General features: G+C 47.8%; 1 protein-coding gene across 5 annotated transcripts in view; it reads left to right on the top strand.

Moving 5' to 3' along the window:
• CTIF (cap binding complex dependent translation initiation factor) overlaps positions 1-8,163 on the top strand; it is a 147,768-nt gene extending 139,605 nt beyond the window's left edge. For all 5 annotated transcript variants that reach the window (XM_051803690.1, XM_051803689.1, XM_051803687.1 and 2 more), the window contains 2 exons: positions 2,095-2,148; positions 3,569-8,163. In XM_051803690.1, the coding sequence (XP_051659650.1) occupies positions 2,095-2,148; positions 3,569-3,784 (270 nt within the window). In that variant the 3' untranslated portion in view covers positions 3,785-8,163. The remainder of the gene's footprint in view (positions 1-2,094; positions 2,149-3,568) is intronic.
• The last annotated feature ends 10,370 nt before the right edge of the window (positions 8,164-18,533 follow it).

The raw sequence follows: 18,533 nt of genomic DNA, 5'->3' as shown, positions 1-18,533 counted from the left end.
TTAGAGGGTGCCTGCCCAGGGCTGGGGGTAGGATATATTCTGTTTCGTCATAGGTAGGTAAGACTGTTATTCCCTAGCCAAATGCTTGACAGTGACATATTCATCCTCACAAACACCTTTTGAGGTAGAGAAGTGTGTCCCAATCCTGCAGGTGGGAAGATGGGGCAAGGAAAGCCCAAGTGAAGTTGCAGCTTTTCCACTGAGAGCAGGATCATTGAGGAGACCACAACAGAGGATAGGCTGGAGCTGGACCTTCTTAATCAACCCTAACTCCATTTTCATGCTTGAGTTTTCATATTATGTTCTTTACTAAAGAACAGCAAAAATAAGAAAAGTGAATATGTATTTTATTTGTGGCCCTACTTCATCCCACGCTCATGAGCTAAATACCCCAGGAGGGAATTTCTGGACTACTCCTGTTTATATTTTTCCCTAATTTATTTTTCTTTTTTTTTTTTTCCTTGATAGCGTTAGGTTTAAAATATTCTCATGGGTGTTTTTTTGTGAAGAATCTGTGAACTGTTTTTGAGAACTTATCTCAGAGCATGTGGCTTGGGCTTAACTAACAGTTTCCAACCAGCTCAGCAGAAAGATAAACTGGGGTGGGGGAAAGGAGGGAAGAAAATACTGTTGCACGACTCGAAAACCCTGGCTGAACCTTTGGCTAATGTGAGATAAAACCAGTGGACAACATGCTCATGGAGATGCTGTAAACATCATCTTCAAAGTGAACGAACGGCTGTCTGCCGAGTACAGAAGAGGCTGAAGACAAAACTCTTGAGAGCAATGATAATTCCTTGCATTACCTCTTTTTTCCCCAGCTATTTTCCAGCCGTTGTGGAGCTGGTAAACAAACAGGCGTTTATTTGTAAAGGAAAGGAAACAAGGAAAAACAAGAGTGGGAAGGAGAGATGATAAGGCTGAGAATCACAATTTGTGATTTTAGCTAAAGGATGTGACTTTGGAGCACGTTCAGTTATGCCGAGCGACTTTTATAAGGGCAGTTTTAATCAGTTCAACTCCTTTTCTGAAGTTTGCCTTGGCCTAATGAATTTCAGAAACTAATAAAGCCAGTTTTCCCATTTTTTTCTCCTTTTTTCTCAGTGGTTAGTGCATGCACTCAGCTCCCCACTGCATGCAGGGATTAGCTTGGGGCCATCAGGCGTTGTTCATCCCAAAGTGATGAGATGGAAGTGGCCATGGCCTTGAGCGTTGCCAGTACTTGTCATAAAGATGAAAACAAAGAAAAATGTGTATTTTTGGTCCCATTTCAAGAGTCCTTGCTCATGGTTTCAAGGTTTGTGGGGTGAGTCATGCTGAGGTCCCACACTTTGCTGCTGTCAGGTAGAGACATTGACTGTCACTGCATGACCTGAGTCTGAATCAAGTAGGATGAGCATCTTCCTGTGCCACCCCATGCCATGCCCAGCAACGTTTTGGGTCTTTCTTGAAAGTTGCTGCTGCTTGCGAGCTCATGACACAGAGTTCATGGGGAGCAGGGTTGGAGTTGGTGCACCTGAGACTCCCTAGTTTCATTGGCACCCCTTGCACCTGCACCACTGTATAATCAGCCTAGAAGGAGCCATATTAATTAGGGTGTATTGGATGTAAAACTTTCCCATCAGGTAATTTTTAGGCTCTCCAAAGTATCCCCATGGGGATGGGGAGGTTTGGTGGTGGGTGGCTGCCTCTTGGGCAGAGCCTTTCCCTCCCAAAGAGCTGCTCCCAGGTCTGTACTGCTCCAGTGTTGTTGACTGATGGTTCCATTTAATCACTGTGTGTGTGAAATGAGTTTGCTTTCTCGTTGCCCGCCATGGGGTAAAACAAAGCATTGTAACCTGAACAAAATTTATTATGAAAGTTGTTAATCTAAATTTTACCCTGTGTTTTGCCGCTGTTTACCTGAAAATTTTGTGTGGACAATCTCTTTTCTTCCCTCTTTTTGATTTCCTGTTCTTTCCTCCTGGAAAGGAGTCCAAAGCCAAGCTGCATGAAGAGAGATGCAAGGAAGGTCATAAGGGAGGAGGAGGAAGAGGAGGAAGAGGGTGATGAGGTCATGGATTTCTCACTACTTCTCTCTTCTCTCTTTTGCAGTTGTTGCAATCTCAGGATGTGAAGGAAGATGCTGTGCTCTGCTGCTCCATGGAGGTAGGGAGGCACCTGCACATCTGCCCTAATCCTCATTGCTTTACCCCTTCTGTCCTTGGCCATGCATGTGTGATGTTTACAGACCCAAACAGCTGTGTTGTTTCTTTGAATTATGGAATGACAGAATGGTTAGGGTTGGAAGATATCTTCAAAGGTCATTTGGTCCAACACCCCTCTGCAAACAGCAGGGACAACTTGCTCTAGCAGGTCCATGTCCCTCCTGTGCTGAGGACTCCAGAACTGGATTCAGGACTCTAGTTGGGGTGTCACAAAAACAGAGTAGGTAAAAGACATCATGGTGAGATAAGAGGTGGCCCTTGAGGCTCTGTCATTGGGCTCCTGGTACATGTAAATGGATTCAAGAAGTTTGGTAGCTGGGGTCCCATGACAAAATTATATCATCCTCCTTCCTTCAAATCTCGCCCTCCATTAATTTTTTAAGCACAGAAACACCTGTATTGGAGCAAAAGCTGTCCTGTTGCTCATATGAGAGGTTTGCACTGCTCAGCAGCAGTTTCTCAGAGAAATGCTGGTACAAATATAGCTGAGTTTCATTAGTTACTTTTTTGGGAAGTGATTGGCCCATGGGGATAGATGCTTTCCTTGCAGAGAGCAGTTGAAATTGCAGCCTGAATGGCTAAAATTCAGCTAAGCAACAGGCAGCCTAGGAGAAGGGTTTGACTTTTTAAGGTGAAAACCTTGGGGAGCTCTGCTTTGGGGAGCCTTCCATGCTGGGGGACTCACCACTGTCCACCCCAAGCTTGGACCTTCTCTGTGGAACGACTTAAGGCTTATGCTGCTCCATGGAGGCTCTTCAAGTAGTAATTGTTTCAGAAAAAGCCCTTGGCTGTGCTCAGCAAAGCTGCACAACAGGTATAAATGCAGATCTCGGTGGAGCAGGATTTGTTATGCACACAGGAGTGTTCTGCTTATTCCAGCTAATGACTGGGAGTCACTGGGAGCTGTGAATCAGCGAGTAAATGAAGGGCCAGGTAGAAGGCAGGAATACCACATCACAGCCTGCACTTTGTTTTGACAATAGCGTGATTTTTAGGTGGGATTTTTTTTTCTTCTTCTTTTTTTTTTTTTTTCAAAAGAGATCCAGCGTTGCCGCCTTTGAAGTCAGTGGGAGCTGAACCATACACTCCTCCTGCAGCCCGGCGCTGATGCTTTTGAAAACCTCGCCCTTCATGCTCAGCTCTTGGAGCCTGCTGCTGCTGGGTGGTTTTGGTTTTCAGAAGCCACGACGCCTTTAACCTTGCCTGCACCACGCAGGGGAGAACTGGAGGGACGGGAGGTGTCTGTAAAAGGCAGTGGGGTGTTTTAATATTGATAGAGGGATAGAATCACAGGCTGTCTCAAGTTGGAAGGGACTCGCAGGGATCAATAATCCACGACTGACCCCTTCTTCTCCCAACAGCTGCAGAGCACTGGCCGGCTGCTGGAGGAGCAGCTGCCCGAGATGATGACGGAGCTGTTGGCGATTGCACGCGACAAGATGCTGTGCCCCTCCGAGTCCATGCTGACGAGGTCCCTGCTGCTGGAGGTCATCGAGCTGCACGCCAACAACTGGAACCCCCTGACACCCACTATCACGCAGTACTACAACAAGACCATCCAAAAACTGACGGCTTGAGGGGCAGGGCGAGGTGGGGTGGGAAGGGACGAGGAGAAGACACGCGCCTCGATGGGATCCGGCAAGAGCTTTTCCGATTTAAACCCCCCCAGCAGACCAAACCCCAGCATGCTCGAGAATATGTTCGTGGGGTGGGGAGGGAGAAGCATGTTTCTTTTTCAGCCGCGCCGCCAAGTGCCACCCCTCCTCCCCGCCGTGGTTTTGTTTTAGGGGTTTCTTTTCTGAACTCATTGCTCAAGCGGCAGCAGCGCATCCCGCCGGGTTATTGTTTGGCTTTCGAAAGAAGACACAGAATTTGGAAAAGGAAAAAAAAAAAAATATAATCCAAGTGGAGGCTAGCATTGTTTTCACGCCGTCCTCCTGCCTTGCCCTGGCCAACTGGCGGGAGACAGCAAGCAGCAGATGTCTCGGGAGGACAAAGCCAGACACACACTACACCAGACGCTCATAATTGATGGCTTTTGTCGAGCGGGGCTTGCGTTAGGTTCCCCCCCTCCTCCTCTTGTTTTCGACTTTCTGTGTGTCCCCCCACCTACCCGCCACCCCTTCAAGAGCAGATCAGAGAGCGGGACGACTTTCTTATTTGCACTGGCTTTTCTTTTTCTCGAGCATTTGTAATTTCTTCTTATTGTATCGTCGAACGGACAATTGCGAGCGGCTCGGAGGCGCGTAGAGCAATGCCTTCCCACAAGCTGGCTAATGGTTTATGTGAAGATGCTGAAGCAGAAGGAGTGTTTTAAATGAGTCCAAAAGCCACTGCAGAAGTTACATAGCCACTGTCATCTTGCCAGTAACCTCTTTGGTGGATTGAGAAATGTGTTCTCTGAGCTGGGGGCTCTAAAAAAAGGGGATTCTGCGGCTCTTGCTGTTCAAGTTGCCGTTATTCCTCAGCCACTATAACCCTTTTTTTTTTTGTAATACTTTTTTTTTGTTTCCATTGAAGGAGTGCTTTATTGTAATTACTGTCACGGTTGTAATTATGCATTTAAATCCAGGCCTGTTATAGTTGGGCCTAATAATGTACAGGACGAGGGAGAAATGAAGGTTTGATGTTCTTCTTTGGAGACCGGTCAAAGAGAAGACAAACAATGTATGGCAAAACAAAAGAGTGAAAAAAGAAGACGAAAAAAATAGATAAAGCCAAAAATAGAGGTTTTGAGCCTGGCTTCTAACTAGCTGAATATGCTATCCAGTGTTTCTAGGTGTGCAGTGTGCAGGAGAAGCTGTGTCCCGTGGTCGGTGTAAGTGGCACCATGTCATTGAGGGATGGGTGACTGATTTTCAGAGAGGCAGAGTTTTCTTGGGGATCCCCAGGTTGCTCCAGGATCCCTTCGTTGCTCCGTGCTGGAGCATCCCAAGGGAGAGGGTGGCTGCAGGGGATGATGTTGAGATGCCACCTGGGTGAGGAAATGCCCTGAGGGTGAGGAGGCTGGTCCGGAGGAACACCACGCCGTTGCATCGCTCCCCAAATTGTGAAGAAGATTTGATCGTCTCCTTATTTGTTCATCTGTCAACACTTTGACTTACTAAATCCCTCCAGGTGCTTATTTTAGTGAAGCCTAATGAGGGTGCAAGCTGCCCCGTCCCATCTGCACAGCAGATGAGGAGCCAAGGAAGGCACGATGCCGGCAGCCCATCCTGGTTTTTCCCATTATTCAATTTACTTTCCTTTACTGTGATAAGAGAATTCATACTGCGATGACGGCGCACTTGGACCCCGGACCAGGCAGGCTGGGTCTGAACACAGCGGCTCAAACCCATTTTTCCGAGGAAGATGTTGAATTTCTGGTGGCTTGTAGAGAAGACAGATTTCACCCTGACCTCTTTGGATGTGCAGTATGTTCTTGGGTGCCTTATGAATGTGTTGGTCTGTACGTGATGGGGAGGAAGCTTTTGCTGCAAAATTTAAAGGGCAGAAGTTTTCAGCAGAAAATGCATTGCAAGAGGTGGGAGTCGTGATGCTGGAGTTCAAAATTATTTGGATTCTCATCTGATTGTCTGCTGTGCTTCTTCTGCACATGGAGCAAGAGGAGCAAGCTGAAAACGGGAGCTTCAGTTTTCCTGTCTGCTCAGAAAGCAGCAAAATGATTTCTGAGTGCACCGGAAGTGTCTGGAAAAATGAATTTTTACTTTGTGGATTTCAGCCCAGGAACTTTGCATGGTGACAACGCCTTGCGTTGGGTCAGCTTCATTAGTAGCAATGGGGTTTGAGAGTATTAATGAGCAGATGAACTTCATTAAGGCAGCAAAGCCCATCAGTATTACAAGGCTCAGGGTTGTGCCCATTGCTCTTTGTTTTTTCCTGCTCCCTGAGTTCTCAGGGAGTGAAGTAGAAGGGGATATAACACCCATCGCAGTGCGCTCAGGCACAGCATCAGTCTTCTGGGAGAAGACCTGAAAACCAGTTTTGTCTTCATTTTTTTTTTATTTTTTACAGAGCAGAAAAGTCCTATAACAGGGACGCAGCCTGATGGGTCGGGGTGCCAGGGATCCTGCCAGCAGCGATCCAGACCACCACTCCGGCCCCTGCAGCTTCTCACATCCCCCAGAATTTTTTCTTGGGATGTAGTGAAAGAAAAAAAAAAAAAAAAAAAAAAAAAAGAAAAATCCAGAGACTTGGGGATTTTGTTTCTAAAAACTTGAATTTTCATCAGTGCATCAGGAGGCATTCAGAGTCAAAGTGTAAGCCACAAGGCAGTATTTCTGCTAAAGCGTTTCCCTACCCCTGCCTGCTGTGAGGGTTTATTCAATTTTCCCATTGCAGGGCAATCCTGCAACCCCCTCTGGCCAGGCTTGGCCCATGACTTTCCCTTCCAACACTGGGATTTTTCCCAACGAAGAACTTTTATGTGGAGTCTGTTTGGTTTTGGTGTCTTGCCATTTATCTCTGCTATTAACATGGGTTCGTCCAGCCATTAACTGCTTCGGTACATCAGTCACTCTGTTGATATCCGAGAATAAAAGTGTTGACCAAAAATGTTTTTTTTTTCCCCAAAATTACATGCTGCCAATAGTATCTTTCTGAAGGCCATCTGTAGGAAGCCGGTAGGCACGTGGCATCATGCACCATGTCGGGAGAAGAGGCACCACGAGGACATTTGATGAGGAGCAACGCTGGGGAATTTTTTTTGGGATGCCTGGTGAGCACCTGGGGATCTTAGAGTGTTTTCTTCTCTTTTTTTTTTCTCCCTTATTTGTCTTTGTGTAGAAACGGTCGCCAAAGAGCGTAATTCTCTCCAATGTGTATTTTTAGGTGCAAAGCCACCAGCTACGTCTCCCCAGATTAGCCAGATTCCATCTTTGCTGCTCAGTAAAAATCATCTGTGTGGGGTTTTGCTACGTTGTCCCCATGTGGCTACATCAGCAAAGGGGGAAAATAACCTCTTCGGGCCAAATATGTGTGGGGCCAAACCTCGGGCTGGTGCAAGAGCGAGGGGCTGAAGCCTCTGCGAGGAGTGATGCTCCACACCGTGGCCATGCCCCTTTCCCTCGGATGCGGGGCAGGTTTTCTGACTCCCTGCCAGATTCCCCAGCATCTAATTCACCTCATTCCTGGTGAAATTCTTTCCCGAACTGACGGTTTTTGCTACCCACAAAGTGACTTGCTTGGTTTCCCCATGAGGGATTTCACCCTTGTTTGGAGAAGTCTCATGTATAGGAAGGTGAAACAGAAGTGGGGGAAAAGAAAGGAAAAGTAAGTGATTTGCTTGGTTCCCCCCTTCCCTTGAAGGAGATTAATTAGTATCTATTCTTAGCATGATTGATGGTTTTGAAAGAAAACTTGTCAGAATAACTTATAATTTATTTTCATGCTTATTTTTATAACATCCCTCACTTGGAAATCACTCAAAATCTTAAATATGATTTTTTTTTTTTTTTTTGATTTCCCTGCTGGGTACTTTATGGCTTTACACTAATTTTACTCTTCTTGGCGTTAGCTATTAGACAGTCACAGTGATATTTTCAGTATTCTTTCAGGAGAAATTATACTAAGGGTTGAAAAGTCCACTGTCAATAGCCAGGGGAGCTGTGGTGTCCTGCAGAACGCAGAGTTAACGCTAGCAATTTTTTTTTTAATGTATTTATTTGCATTTGAAAAAGCAACATTTTTAATTTAATCATATTTGTTAAACTAAGCGCTTTAAGAAAAAAAATTTAAAAAAAAAAAATTTTAAAAAAAGCAAAAAGGTTTTGGGGAGAATAAAGACTAGATATTCATACTAGAGAAATCACAAACTCATCGTTGTCAGCATTTCAGAGACTGTTAAAACAAGGGAGCTAATAACTCTTTGTGGCAATTCAGTCTTTGTTTATAGAACATCCAGACCCACTGTATGCTATAAAATGCATCATCTGAGTAATAAATGTTTTAAGCTTGACATTTCCCCATCTCTTTGTGGGTACACGCTATCGCTTCTGCTGGTCTGGGAGGGAACCTCCTTTTGTTCAGGATGGAGGAAAAGGAATATGGAGGGGGGAGGGGAGAAAAGATTATCCCTCATGGTTTCTACTTGGAAATACAACTTGGAAGTGCTCTGAGGGGATGGCTCAGCCTGTGCTCCTGATGCTGGGTCACATCCTGCTGCACCTCTGGATGGAGTTGGTCCCTCTTGCTCCTCATCACTTCTCACGGGGTTGAGGATGAAGCCCATGGGAGCAGTGCAAAGGGCTCAGAGGTCCATGGGTGATGGATTGGGCCACTCTCCTGTCTCTGCCTCCACATCTGCCTGTTCCCATCTGTTTGTGCCGTACCTCAGCTGAGCCTGCAGGTCTGTTAGAGGACCCCCTCAATTTATCACATCAGTTTTACCCAATGCTATAGCAATGAGGGCTTGCAAGCCACTGCTGCCTGTTAGAAAACAATCTTTTAAAAAGTTTTTATTCAGAGGTCTCCTCTGAAAAACCCTTCTCTAGCCCATGCCGTTTAATTATTGGCTAACTGAAGTGCATATATTGGCCTGAAACTTGTCCTGGCCTGAGGATGGGAAAAAGAGGGGGAAAAGTGGTGGAAGGTGAGACAAGGGGTGACAACAACACCAGGATCCTGCAGGGAAATTCATGTTCCTCCCCAGCACTCTAATCCCCATGTTCTCTCTTCATTTTCCTTATGCCAGAGCATCTTCTCATTCAAATAATGGGCTCACAGGACACAACTAAACATCTCAGATGTCCAAACTCCCCTGGGGGCCAGCCCCTCCCAGATCCAATATGTTTGCTCCAGAGAGCAGGGCTTTGGGGAAAATTCCTATCATTAGCCAACGTGTCTTGACTTCAGCATGGTGCCCATTCACTGGAAACCTCACCTACTCCCACCTCTTTAAGGAATAGTGGGATTGAAACTGAGCCTCAGAAAGCTGAATTTGGGATCATTCAGGATTTAGATGGGATATTGGGAAGAAATTTTTGGTTGTGAGTGTGGTGAGGCCCTGGCACAGGTTACTCAGAGAAGCTGTGGCTGCCCCATCCCTGGAAGTGTTGAAGGCCAGGTTGGATGTGGCTTGGAGCAACCTGGGCTGGTGGAATGTGTCCCTGCCCATGCCAGGGGGTGGAACTGGGTGAGCTTTGAGGTCCCTTCCAACCCCAACCATTCTATGACTCTATGACCTACCATAAATGACTATGTGCCACCCTTTCCAAGGAGCCATCCCTAAACATCCCTATCATGAGCCCCCACCTACAGCCAGACCCTACAGCTCCAGGTTTTGCTGGAGCTGGAGTTTGACCTGTTCCACAAAATCAGGGTTTTGAGCATCTGGACCAGGTTTGGGAAGAGTTTGTCAGCAATGGAGTTGGGCTGGGAGCAGTGAAGCCAAGAGCAGAGATGATCCCTGGGCCCCCGGGACCACCAAGACACATTAAATGAGAAAATAACCTGCAGTAACAGAAAATTTGGAGCAGATGGATGGGCATCCGTACAGAGCTGAAGCTTTCAAGATGCAGGAATATTTCTGTGAATTCCTCATGACTGCCAAAATCCCAGACAGCAGCAAATAAAGAAACCCTATGGATCACAGTAAGTTTCTTTGGCTTTCCTAAAACATGGCAAACCTGCAAATAGCTGAGATGCAGGATGTTCTCTTCTTCCAGCAGCTCCAGTCCTGTACTGGATATTAAGGGGAGTTTTTAAATGCTTGTGCTGATGGCAAAATGGGTAACAAAGATAAGTAAGCTTAATGTAGCATCACTGCTGCTGTGTTGGCCAGCTGAACTGTAGCTTCAATTATTATTGCTTGGGATCCAAGAAAAACATTGATAGTAAAACAATAATGCACACTATAAGAATATATGGCCTCTTCCTTTTGAGTCCAACGTTGTGATCCTTAGCTATGAAACTGGAGACTTGTGTGGCTGCATCAATATGACTACTGAGCTTAGCTTGATGTCTGTTCTACTCCTCAGGACTTCTCTGAATTCCTAGGGACAGATTTCTGCAGAAAATATCACGTACTTAGATATTTGGGCTATATTTTATTGATTTAAACACTTACAGGATGCCTACACTGCCTGTACCTCTTGGAGAGTCCTGTGGTTATCCTTTCTGTCACAGATTAGCGTGAGGTCTTGAGGACAGATGGTCCCAGAAATGGAACCTTTATAGGGAGGTGGTTTGGCTTTCCCCTCTGTGCCAAGGCACTGCTCCCTTTGGAGCTGCAGCCTCTGAGGGGGGTAAAGTGGTGTTGCAAAGGACAAAGCCTTGGTGGATGGGCTGCTCAACTGATGCCTCATTCCATGCCAGATCAAAGCCATTTCCCACCAGTCATGGCCGTGCCACAGAGCTAATGGGAAAAAATACTAACTCCCTCTCAAGAGAAATACTGAGATTTCAGAATTCCATTCTGTCCTAAATCATCCCAGTTTTTTCACCAAACAAAGCGTTTTGTTTCGATGTATGTTATGTTGCTGTAGCAATAACATTTAAACAAATTGTTTGGATTTTATTAGCTCAGACCTTCTCAATAACTTCCCATAGAGCTTTCCCGTCAGAAGTTTCCACTTTGGGGAAAGTGATGCCAGGAGATGGCAAAGGTCTGATGGGAGAAATCACCTCTACCGTGCGCTGCATGGTCCTGGCCTGGCTTCAGCCTCTGCTCCTCTTCCTCCAACCCTGCCAGAGGGAAATGCATCAGCATTTCTGGCCCCACACATATCATTCTTGGTGTCCAAATACATGACATGTGGCCTCCTTGAAGCCAAGACTTCAAGTTGAACATCAGGAGGAATTTCTCCCTGGAAAGGGTGGTCAGGCATTGGAAGGAGCTGCCCAGGGAGGCGGTGGAGTCCCCATCCCTGGAGGTGTCCAAGGAACAACTGGATGTGGCACTCAGTGGTCTGGGCTGGGAGACAAGGTGGGCATTGGACACAGGTTGGACTTCATGGTCTTGGGGGGCTTTTCCAACTTAAATGATTCTGTAATTCTGTGAAGTTGTGGGGTGGGGCAGACAGACCCTGCTGATGCTGCTGGTGACCCCACGTCAGTCATCGGTGACAGAGCTGTGAGAAGAAACCAGGTCTTGGGGCAGATCCCTGCCTTTGCAACTGGTGGAGATGTGGTGGATACAGTTGTCCGAGGAACTGGGCTGCCGTGAGGGTCTGCATGAGTGTGAGAGGTTATAGAATCATGGAATCCCAAAATGGGATTTGGGTTGGAAGGGCCCTTAAAGATCATCTACTTCCATCCGCCTGCCATGGGCAGGTCAATAAAATGGTCCATGAGGTTCCGTGGCATCAAGGACCAGTGCAAAGTCCAAATGGATGATTATGGAGACCATTTCCACACTTCTACCAGCAGCACCAAGCCTGAGTTTTAATTGGAAGGTGCCTGAAGATATAGGTGGATGCCCCAGGTTTACCAGTCCAAGGGACAAATCCTGTCTGCTCTTGCTTCATGCTCGCACCAAGGAGAATTTCCTTCTGGCTGTCATCCTGAGGGTGGAGGTGGGGAACAAGCTGTGCCCTCTTACCTTTAAAAATAATAATCGTGAGCTCTGGAGGAGCCTTGGCTTTTTTGGCACAGAGTCCTATGCTCTGGCATCAGATGTGCAGGAGCTGGAGCCAGGCTACCACGCACAGGTGAGTTGAGAGCAGCATCAACCTGGTGTGCCATGGTCAGGTATCAGCTGAGCTGGGGGTTCCCCAGGTCCCTTCTGTCAACCACAGCCAAATTATCTGTCACTGGCACTTTCTTTTTCCATGTGGTAAAACCCAAAATAAATCCTGATCAGCATTTACTACTCCCTGCCTTGATCATAAAATCACAGAATACTGGAAGGGTTTAAGTTTGAAGGGACCTTAAAGTTCATCATATTCCACCCCGCTGCCATGGGCAGGGACACCTCCACTAGACCAGGTTGCTCCAAGCCCCATTCAACCTGGCCTTGAACAATTCCACAGATTAGCACACTTCAAGCTCAGAAAAAAATTTTAAACTGGCTTTTTTTTATATAATTTAAAATGTTGAGGTCCAGAAGAGGTCAAATTGAGCTTTCAAAGCAAGTCTGGAAGAGGCCAGATAGGGTAGGTTAGCGGCTGTGCAGCATGAGGGTGGGAGGAAAAACTGCAGCAGGGGATGGGTTATCCAAAACCTGTCTGGTGGTAATTACACGTCGGCTGATGAAAAACTGGTTTGAGGGCAAACACTGTAAAAATATTGCTGTGGGGAGAGAAAGACGACAGAGATTGTGAAATCCAGTTGGTGGATTGTTTTACAGCGAAGGTAACTTCTATCCCCGGGGCTGGATTTTACAACTCGTGGAAGAAACCAACCCCCAGTTAGCAGGGCTGCTCTGCTCTTCTTTTCAAGCAGAAAAAAATGCAATGTATTTGTTAGAAAACATGCTTTTGTGCTGATTTCCTGAAGATAAATGCAGTCCTCTTTTCTGGGGGGGCGATGAAGCGTTTGGGGGAGGGATAGAGTTGTATGTAGTGACTACGATTGGTTTTACAATCATATCCTCCTGTATGTATTTTTATAAAAATCACATTTCTGCTGCTGCTTTTCTGAGCACTTAAAGGTGGTGCTGTGGGGGATCACTGCTCTCACAGGGGTTCTAAACCCAAATAACACAGTACTGATGCTTGGGTTCTGTTTTTCAGCCCGTTTCACCCATTTTTTTTCCCCCACATTTGCTCTCTGTCCTGTAATTTATATTTCCCTTTGCTCCTTTGTATTTACAGGGAGGGTTCCTTCCCTTCTCCAGCTCTGTGCTGCCATGTTTGGGCACCTCAACTCCCTTTCCACAGCTGAGGATGTTGGGGATGATGAGTTGTCCTTGTGTCAGTTCCCACCTGCACTCACCTTTTTGGGGACAGAGTCCTTGGTCCCTGCAGTTCACGTGTAGGTTCTCAGAACCTTGCACAAGGATTTTCTCCCTCTGTTAACACCTTCTGCAACACTTTAGATTTGTAAAATCATAGAATCAGAGAATGGTTTGGGATGGGAGGGACCTTAAAGCTCATCCAGTTCCACATCCCTGCCGTGGGCAGGGACACCTTCCACTAGACCAGGTTGCTCCAAGCCCTGTCCAACCTGGCCTTGGACAGTTTCAGGAATGGGGAGTCCACAACCTCCAGTTTTCCAGGGTTGTGCTGTACTTGCATCCCAAAATCCCCCCAGGAACCACCACCACCCACGTACCAATGTAAATGCTGCAAGGATGTTGCAGGGAGCCTCATCTCCCCTGCTCATCCCACCCCTCTGTGCACAACCCTTTGCCTCCCAGTTCCTCCCCTCGTTACCCTCTCCCCCACTTCTAATTGCTCCTGTGGTGCTGGATCAAAGTGGCACTGGATAAAAGTGACACTCCTAAGGGAAGCAATGGGGAAAAAACCCAAAACAGGTCCAACAAGCAGTTGTCCCTTGGAGACCTGTCCCAGTCGGGGGTGGTCCTGGTTGGACACAGCTTGGTCCTGGGGACAACCAGCCCCATGGGATGGTGATGCACCCTCAGCAGAAGGTCCCATGGGGTGTCTGGGAGATGTGGCCTGGTGCTCATTGTCCCGTGGGACATGGGCAGGAGGTTTTGGGGACACCCAGGGGGGCTGGAGGAGGGGTGGGAGTCAGGGCTGGATTACCCCCAGGGCGCCGTGCCGGAGCCTATTTTCTGGTGGGAACTGTCAGGATAAAATTAGAAGTAGGTTGAACTTTATCTACAACTTGAACTGAGGCTGAACTCAGCCCTGTTTTGTTTTGGTTTTTCCAAGTTCAGTGGAGTTCGCAGGGAGGGAGGCAAGTGGGGGGGGTACTGGATTATTTTATTATAACTTGCTCTTTCTGTGATTCCACTGGCGTTTGAGTGCTTCATCAACTTGGAAAACCTCTTCTCGTGGTAGTATTCCTAGTTCAAGATGGTGATGTGGTGGCTCAAATACTGCCACAGGCATTTTTAACATGTCAGATATTTGGGTAGTGCAGGGCTGACCAAGCCTTCCCCTAGCTCAGCCTGGGTGGGAAGACAAAGGGGAAAACTGGGAGTGAGTTTGGAAGGTGACACTGTGCAGAAGGAACACAATAGTCTGAAATGGAGATTCTTCAAGGGATTTTTGGCACAGTTCTGTCCCATGTCAACCTTCCAGCATTACCAGCACTACTCCTGATCCTCAGTTTTGTTGTGGTCACCCCATAGTGATGAATTTGCTTGCCTGGACACGCACCAAGGGACCTGGGAGCCAGAGCCATGCTCCACGTCCCTGACCCCCTGGGTTTTGCAAGCCCCTGGCACCCGTGCAGAGGTGTGTGGGTGGTGCAGAGAGCACGTATGGCACCGTGCACCTCGCTCTGGGGATGTGACAGTCCCCTCTGGGCCACAGGAGTACAAGTAGCAGCACAAGGAGACGGTTGTGGGGATTTCACACAGAACCCATAGCAGAGCTGCAAAGGGACAAGTGGCACTGCATCACTCCAGGGCTAGTTGTGCTTCCCAGTGAGCCAACCTTCTCTTCCCAGAATAGATAGGAGGCTTTTACCACATGATTATTTCACCTCCTAGATTACTCAAGAGTTTGTAGAAACTTTACCGAAATTTTAATAGAGATGCCTCCTAGATCACTGACAAATTTAGGGAATGCACAAGGCAGACTCATTTCCTGGAATAGGACCTACTGGAGGAAAAGTCCCTCCAGGCTGGCTCCTAACTATGACACATTTGATAGCCATTCAAGGACTACTGGGAAACATGTGTCATTTGTCTCCGCAAGGCTTCAGACAGTTTCATCATCAGTTCTGACTGCTCTGTGAAATAAAACCAGCTAACATCTACTAGCAGCCATACAACCTCTGGGGCTTATGTAGTATGTGTCACAAGACTGTTTGGGTTTTTTTTTTTTTATCCCCCACGGTTTTACACCCGTTTGCAAAGTGGCTTTGTCCCTATTGCACCTTGTTTTCCTTCCTGCTGTCTGGGTGACCGGCGCTGTCCCATGGAGGGTGGCACAGGCTGTGGGTGTGCCCGAGCTGCCACCACTGTCAATGAACTTTGGCACCTTAAACCATGGAAAACCCGACGTGCCGGAGGGAGGGATAGGTGCCCGGCGTCCCGGAGATCGGATTGCCCTGGGGGATTTGCTGGGAGTCCCATGACGGGCCTGGAAGGGAGCCCAGACCGCCGGGCACCGCCGTGCTTTCCACCCAGGGCGCTCAGCCGGGGTCTCCGGAGGACAGCTGGTGGCCTTTGTCCCTTACTGTCACCCCAGTGCGTGCGAACCCCCATCTGACACCAGCCCAAAGTCTTGCCAGGGGGTGAGTTGAACCCACCACATGGGACCACCTCTGCATGGGATGGTGGCACATGGCAGTGAGGCAGCCCTGGTGTGATTCCCCCCCGTGCCTGCATCACTGGTCCCAAGGGGCCACACCCCTGCCTGCCTATGAGAGGTATTTACCAGGGCTCACCCCATGGGCAGCTGCCTGAATTTGCACCTCAGGGTGTTTTTTAGGACAAGTCTGGATCTCCAGCCATGACCCACTTCCCTGTGCTGCTTCAGGTGCACGGGATGCTCCGTTCAATCCCAGTTCATGGGAGCTGTAGCTTGGCCACCAGCATTGCCCATCCTCATCAGCCTTGTAGGGTCATCCCACGTCATCAGGGGCTCTCACCACTCTGTTTCACCTCCAAGGTGTCCCATAGGATTTCAGCACCAGCTGTTTTGCAGGCAGATGAGGAACTCAGCACTGCAGAGGGGTTTTTTAATGTCACCCACCTCAGCCTCACTGTCCCTAGGAGCTGTTCCTAGGAGTCCTTGTCCAAGAGCTCAGCCTCCAGGAAATGCTGTTGTCAGCTGCCTCCATCAGCTACTCCACTTGGAGCTCCCAGGGCGCCCGATCCCAATCCAATTTCTACTGGAAGGAGATAAGACAGAGAGAGGAGATAAGGGCCAGCCAGCAGCCTGGTCACCCTGAGTCATAAGGGACAGATGTCAGCACAGAGGAGACATTGCCCCTTTAGGACAGCTTGGTGGCACCGGGACTGAACATCTTGGGGTAGATTCGTGGGATGAATTAACCCTCCTTCTGGGGTGTGCCCAACCAAAACTGGGCATTCCTAATCATATATGGGGAGAGTGTTCAAGTTCAGGCAGAACTAAGGGGTCAGGACTAAGATGCTCAGTTCTCACCCCTGTGCACACTACAGGGTGAGAGTTTTCCACCCTTTCCTCCCCAAAAGCTCCAGCACAGTCTCACACCTCTTTTCCTAAGCACCTCCTTTGCACCCATCTCATCCCTTTCTCTGCAATACCAAAAATGGCCAGATTAGTGACAAACATAGTTCAACATGATGGTTGGGGACCACCCACTTATCCTCCCAGCTGGTCAGTGACAGCTCACCAGTGAATGCCTTTTAATTAAAACTAAATGGTTAATAGGAAGCTGAGCAAAGGTCTCCCTCCTGGCTCCTGGCACAGGTGCCAATGGAAATCGTGCCGGGGGCTGAAGTGCTCAGTGTCGTAACAACCAGGCTCCACCTTGTCTCTTTGCCAGGGCACTAACGTCACCACAAAATCCTGCTCCCAAATGCCGCTGCCCTGGTGCAGATTAATCTGTGCCTCTCATGGGGGACAACCCCACAGGCATCCCTCTATCCACGGGCTCCTTCCCTAAAGGGTCTCTTGTCTCTGACCGGCAGTTTTGGTAGGAAATGTTTTTTTTTAAGCCCAGGGCAAGTTGTATTTTGACTGTTGCCCATTTGAGGGGAGGGTATTAAAAAAAAAAAAAAAAGGAATTACCCAATACAGAGCAGTTTCCCAAGGTTGAGAAGCAGGAGGATGGAAGTAATAATTAATCGGCAGCGGCTGGTGGGGGCTTTGCTCACCTCAAACAACCCAGTTTAAGGGTCACTTCACACAGGTACCTGCAATACATAAAAGATCTTGTCCTGGCCTGAGGATGGGAGAAAGAGGGGAAAAAAGAGGTAGAAAATGAAACAAGAAGTGACAACAACACCAGGATCCTGCAGGGAAATTCATGTTCCTCCCCAGCACTCTGCTCCCCATGTTCCCTCTCCATTTCCCCATCTTCTCCCTCTCAAGTAATGGCCTAAAGGACTAAGCATCTCAGATGTCCAAACTCCCCTGGGGGCCAGCCCCTCCCAGATCCAATATGTTTGCTCCAGAGAGCAGGGCTTTGAGGGAATTCACTACCCTGCCCATCATTAGCCAACGTGTCTTGACTCCAGCATGGTGCCCATTCCCTGGACACCTCACCTTCTCCCACCTCTTTAAGGAGTAGTGGGCTTAAAACTGAGCCTCAGAAAGTTGGTTTCAGGATCATTTAGAATTTAGATCAGATATTAAGAAGAACTTCTTCGCTGTGAGTGTGGTGAGGCCATGGCACAGGTTGTCCAAAGAAGCTGTGGTTGCCCCATCCCTGGAAGTGTTGAAGGTCAGGTTGGATAGAGCTTAGAGCAACCTGGTCTAGTGGTCTAGCATCCCTGCCCATGGCAAGGGGTGAAACTGGATGATCTTTAAGGTCCCTTCCAACCCAAACCACTCTGTGTTTCTATGACCATCATCCTTGATGGAGCAGACATCATTAAACACTCATAAAGATGAAGTTAGGTGTATTTTAATGTACATTTTATTCTCGAGTGGCTTGAATCAAAACATGCAGGAGAGTAAATGGAGCTCTCTGACCAAAACCTCTGCAACATGTGCAGACTTTTCAAGCAGAAAATAAGTGCACTGAGTCGTTCTTGCATTTTAAACACCCTTAGCAGACATGCAGTTCATGCACAACAACTCACTGCTTTGCTGTACAGATCCCAGTCTTCAACTGGAAAAAATATTCCTAGCTGTGTGTACTTGTGTAGGACTGGTGGGTTTTACTCTAGCTGGGGGTCTGATGTCCTCTGTCTGAAATGGAAACCCACTATGCACTAGTGGCTGCTGCTTAACTCACTGGTGATCCTGCTCCTGCAATTCCAAGGTCCTCCTTATCTTCGGCAGAGTCAGTTGTATCCTCAGAGCTAGTTGCAATAAATAGCACAAAATGCTTTTCCTTATCAAAATGTTTTTGTGCAGGAAAACATAATTTCAGAATGGATAGAAATGTGGTGATCTTGACCCATTTTCTTTTAACACCTGGCTGGGCTGCTCCCTGCCCAGCAGAAATACGGAGACTTCACTCGGAATTTCCTCGGGATCCTGTGAGCTGCAGCAGTCCAGGGGTTCCCAAAATTATGTAGATCTCAGAGGACCCCCAAAGTTCTGGTGGGTGTTTCACACCTCTGTGAGAACAGGGTCCCCAAACACATCTGAG

Source organism: Manacus candei, unplaced genomic scaffold (assembly GCF_025592945.1).
Source record: "Manacus candei isolate 608988 ecotype Guabito, Panama unplaced genomic scaffold, ASM2559294v1 h1tg000059l, whole genome shotgun sequence".
NCBI lineage: Eukaryota > Metazoa > Chordata > Aves > Passeriformes > Pipridae > Manacus > Manacus candei.
Note: the sequence above shows the minus strand (reverse complement) of the source record. Positions and strands in the feature narration are given on the sequence as shown.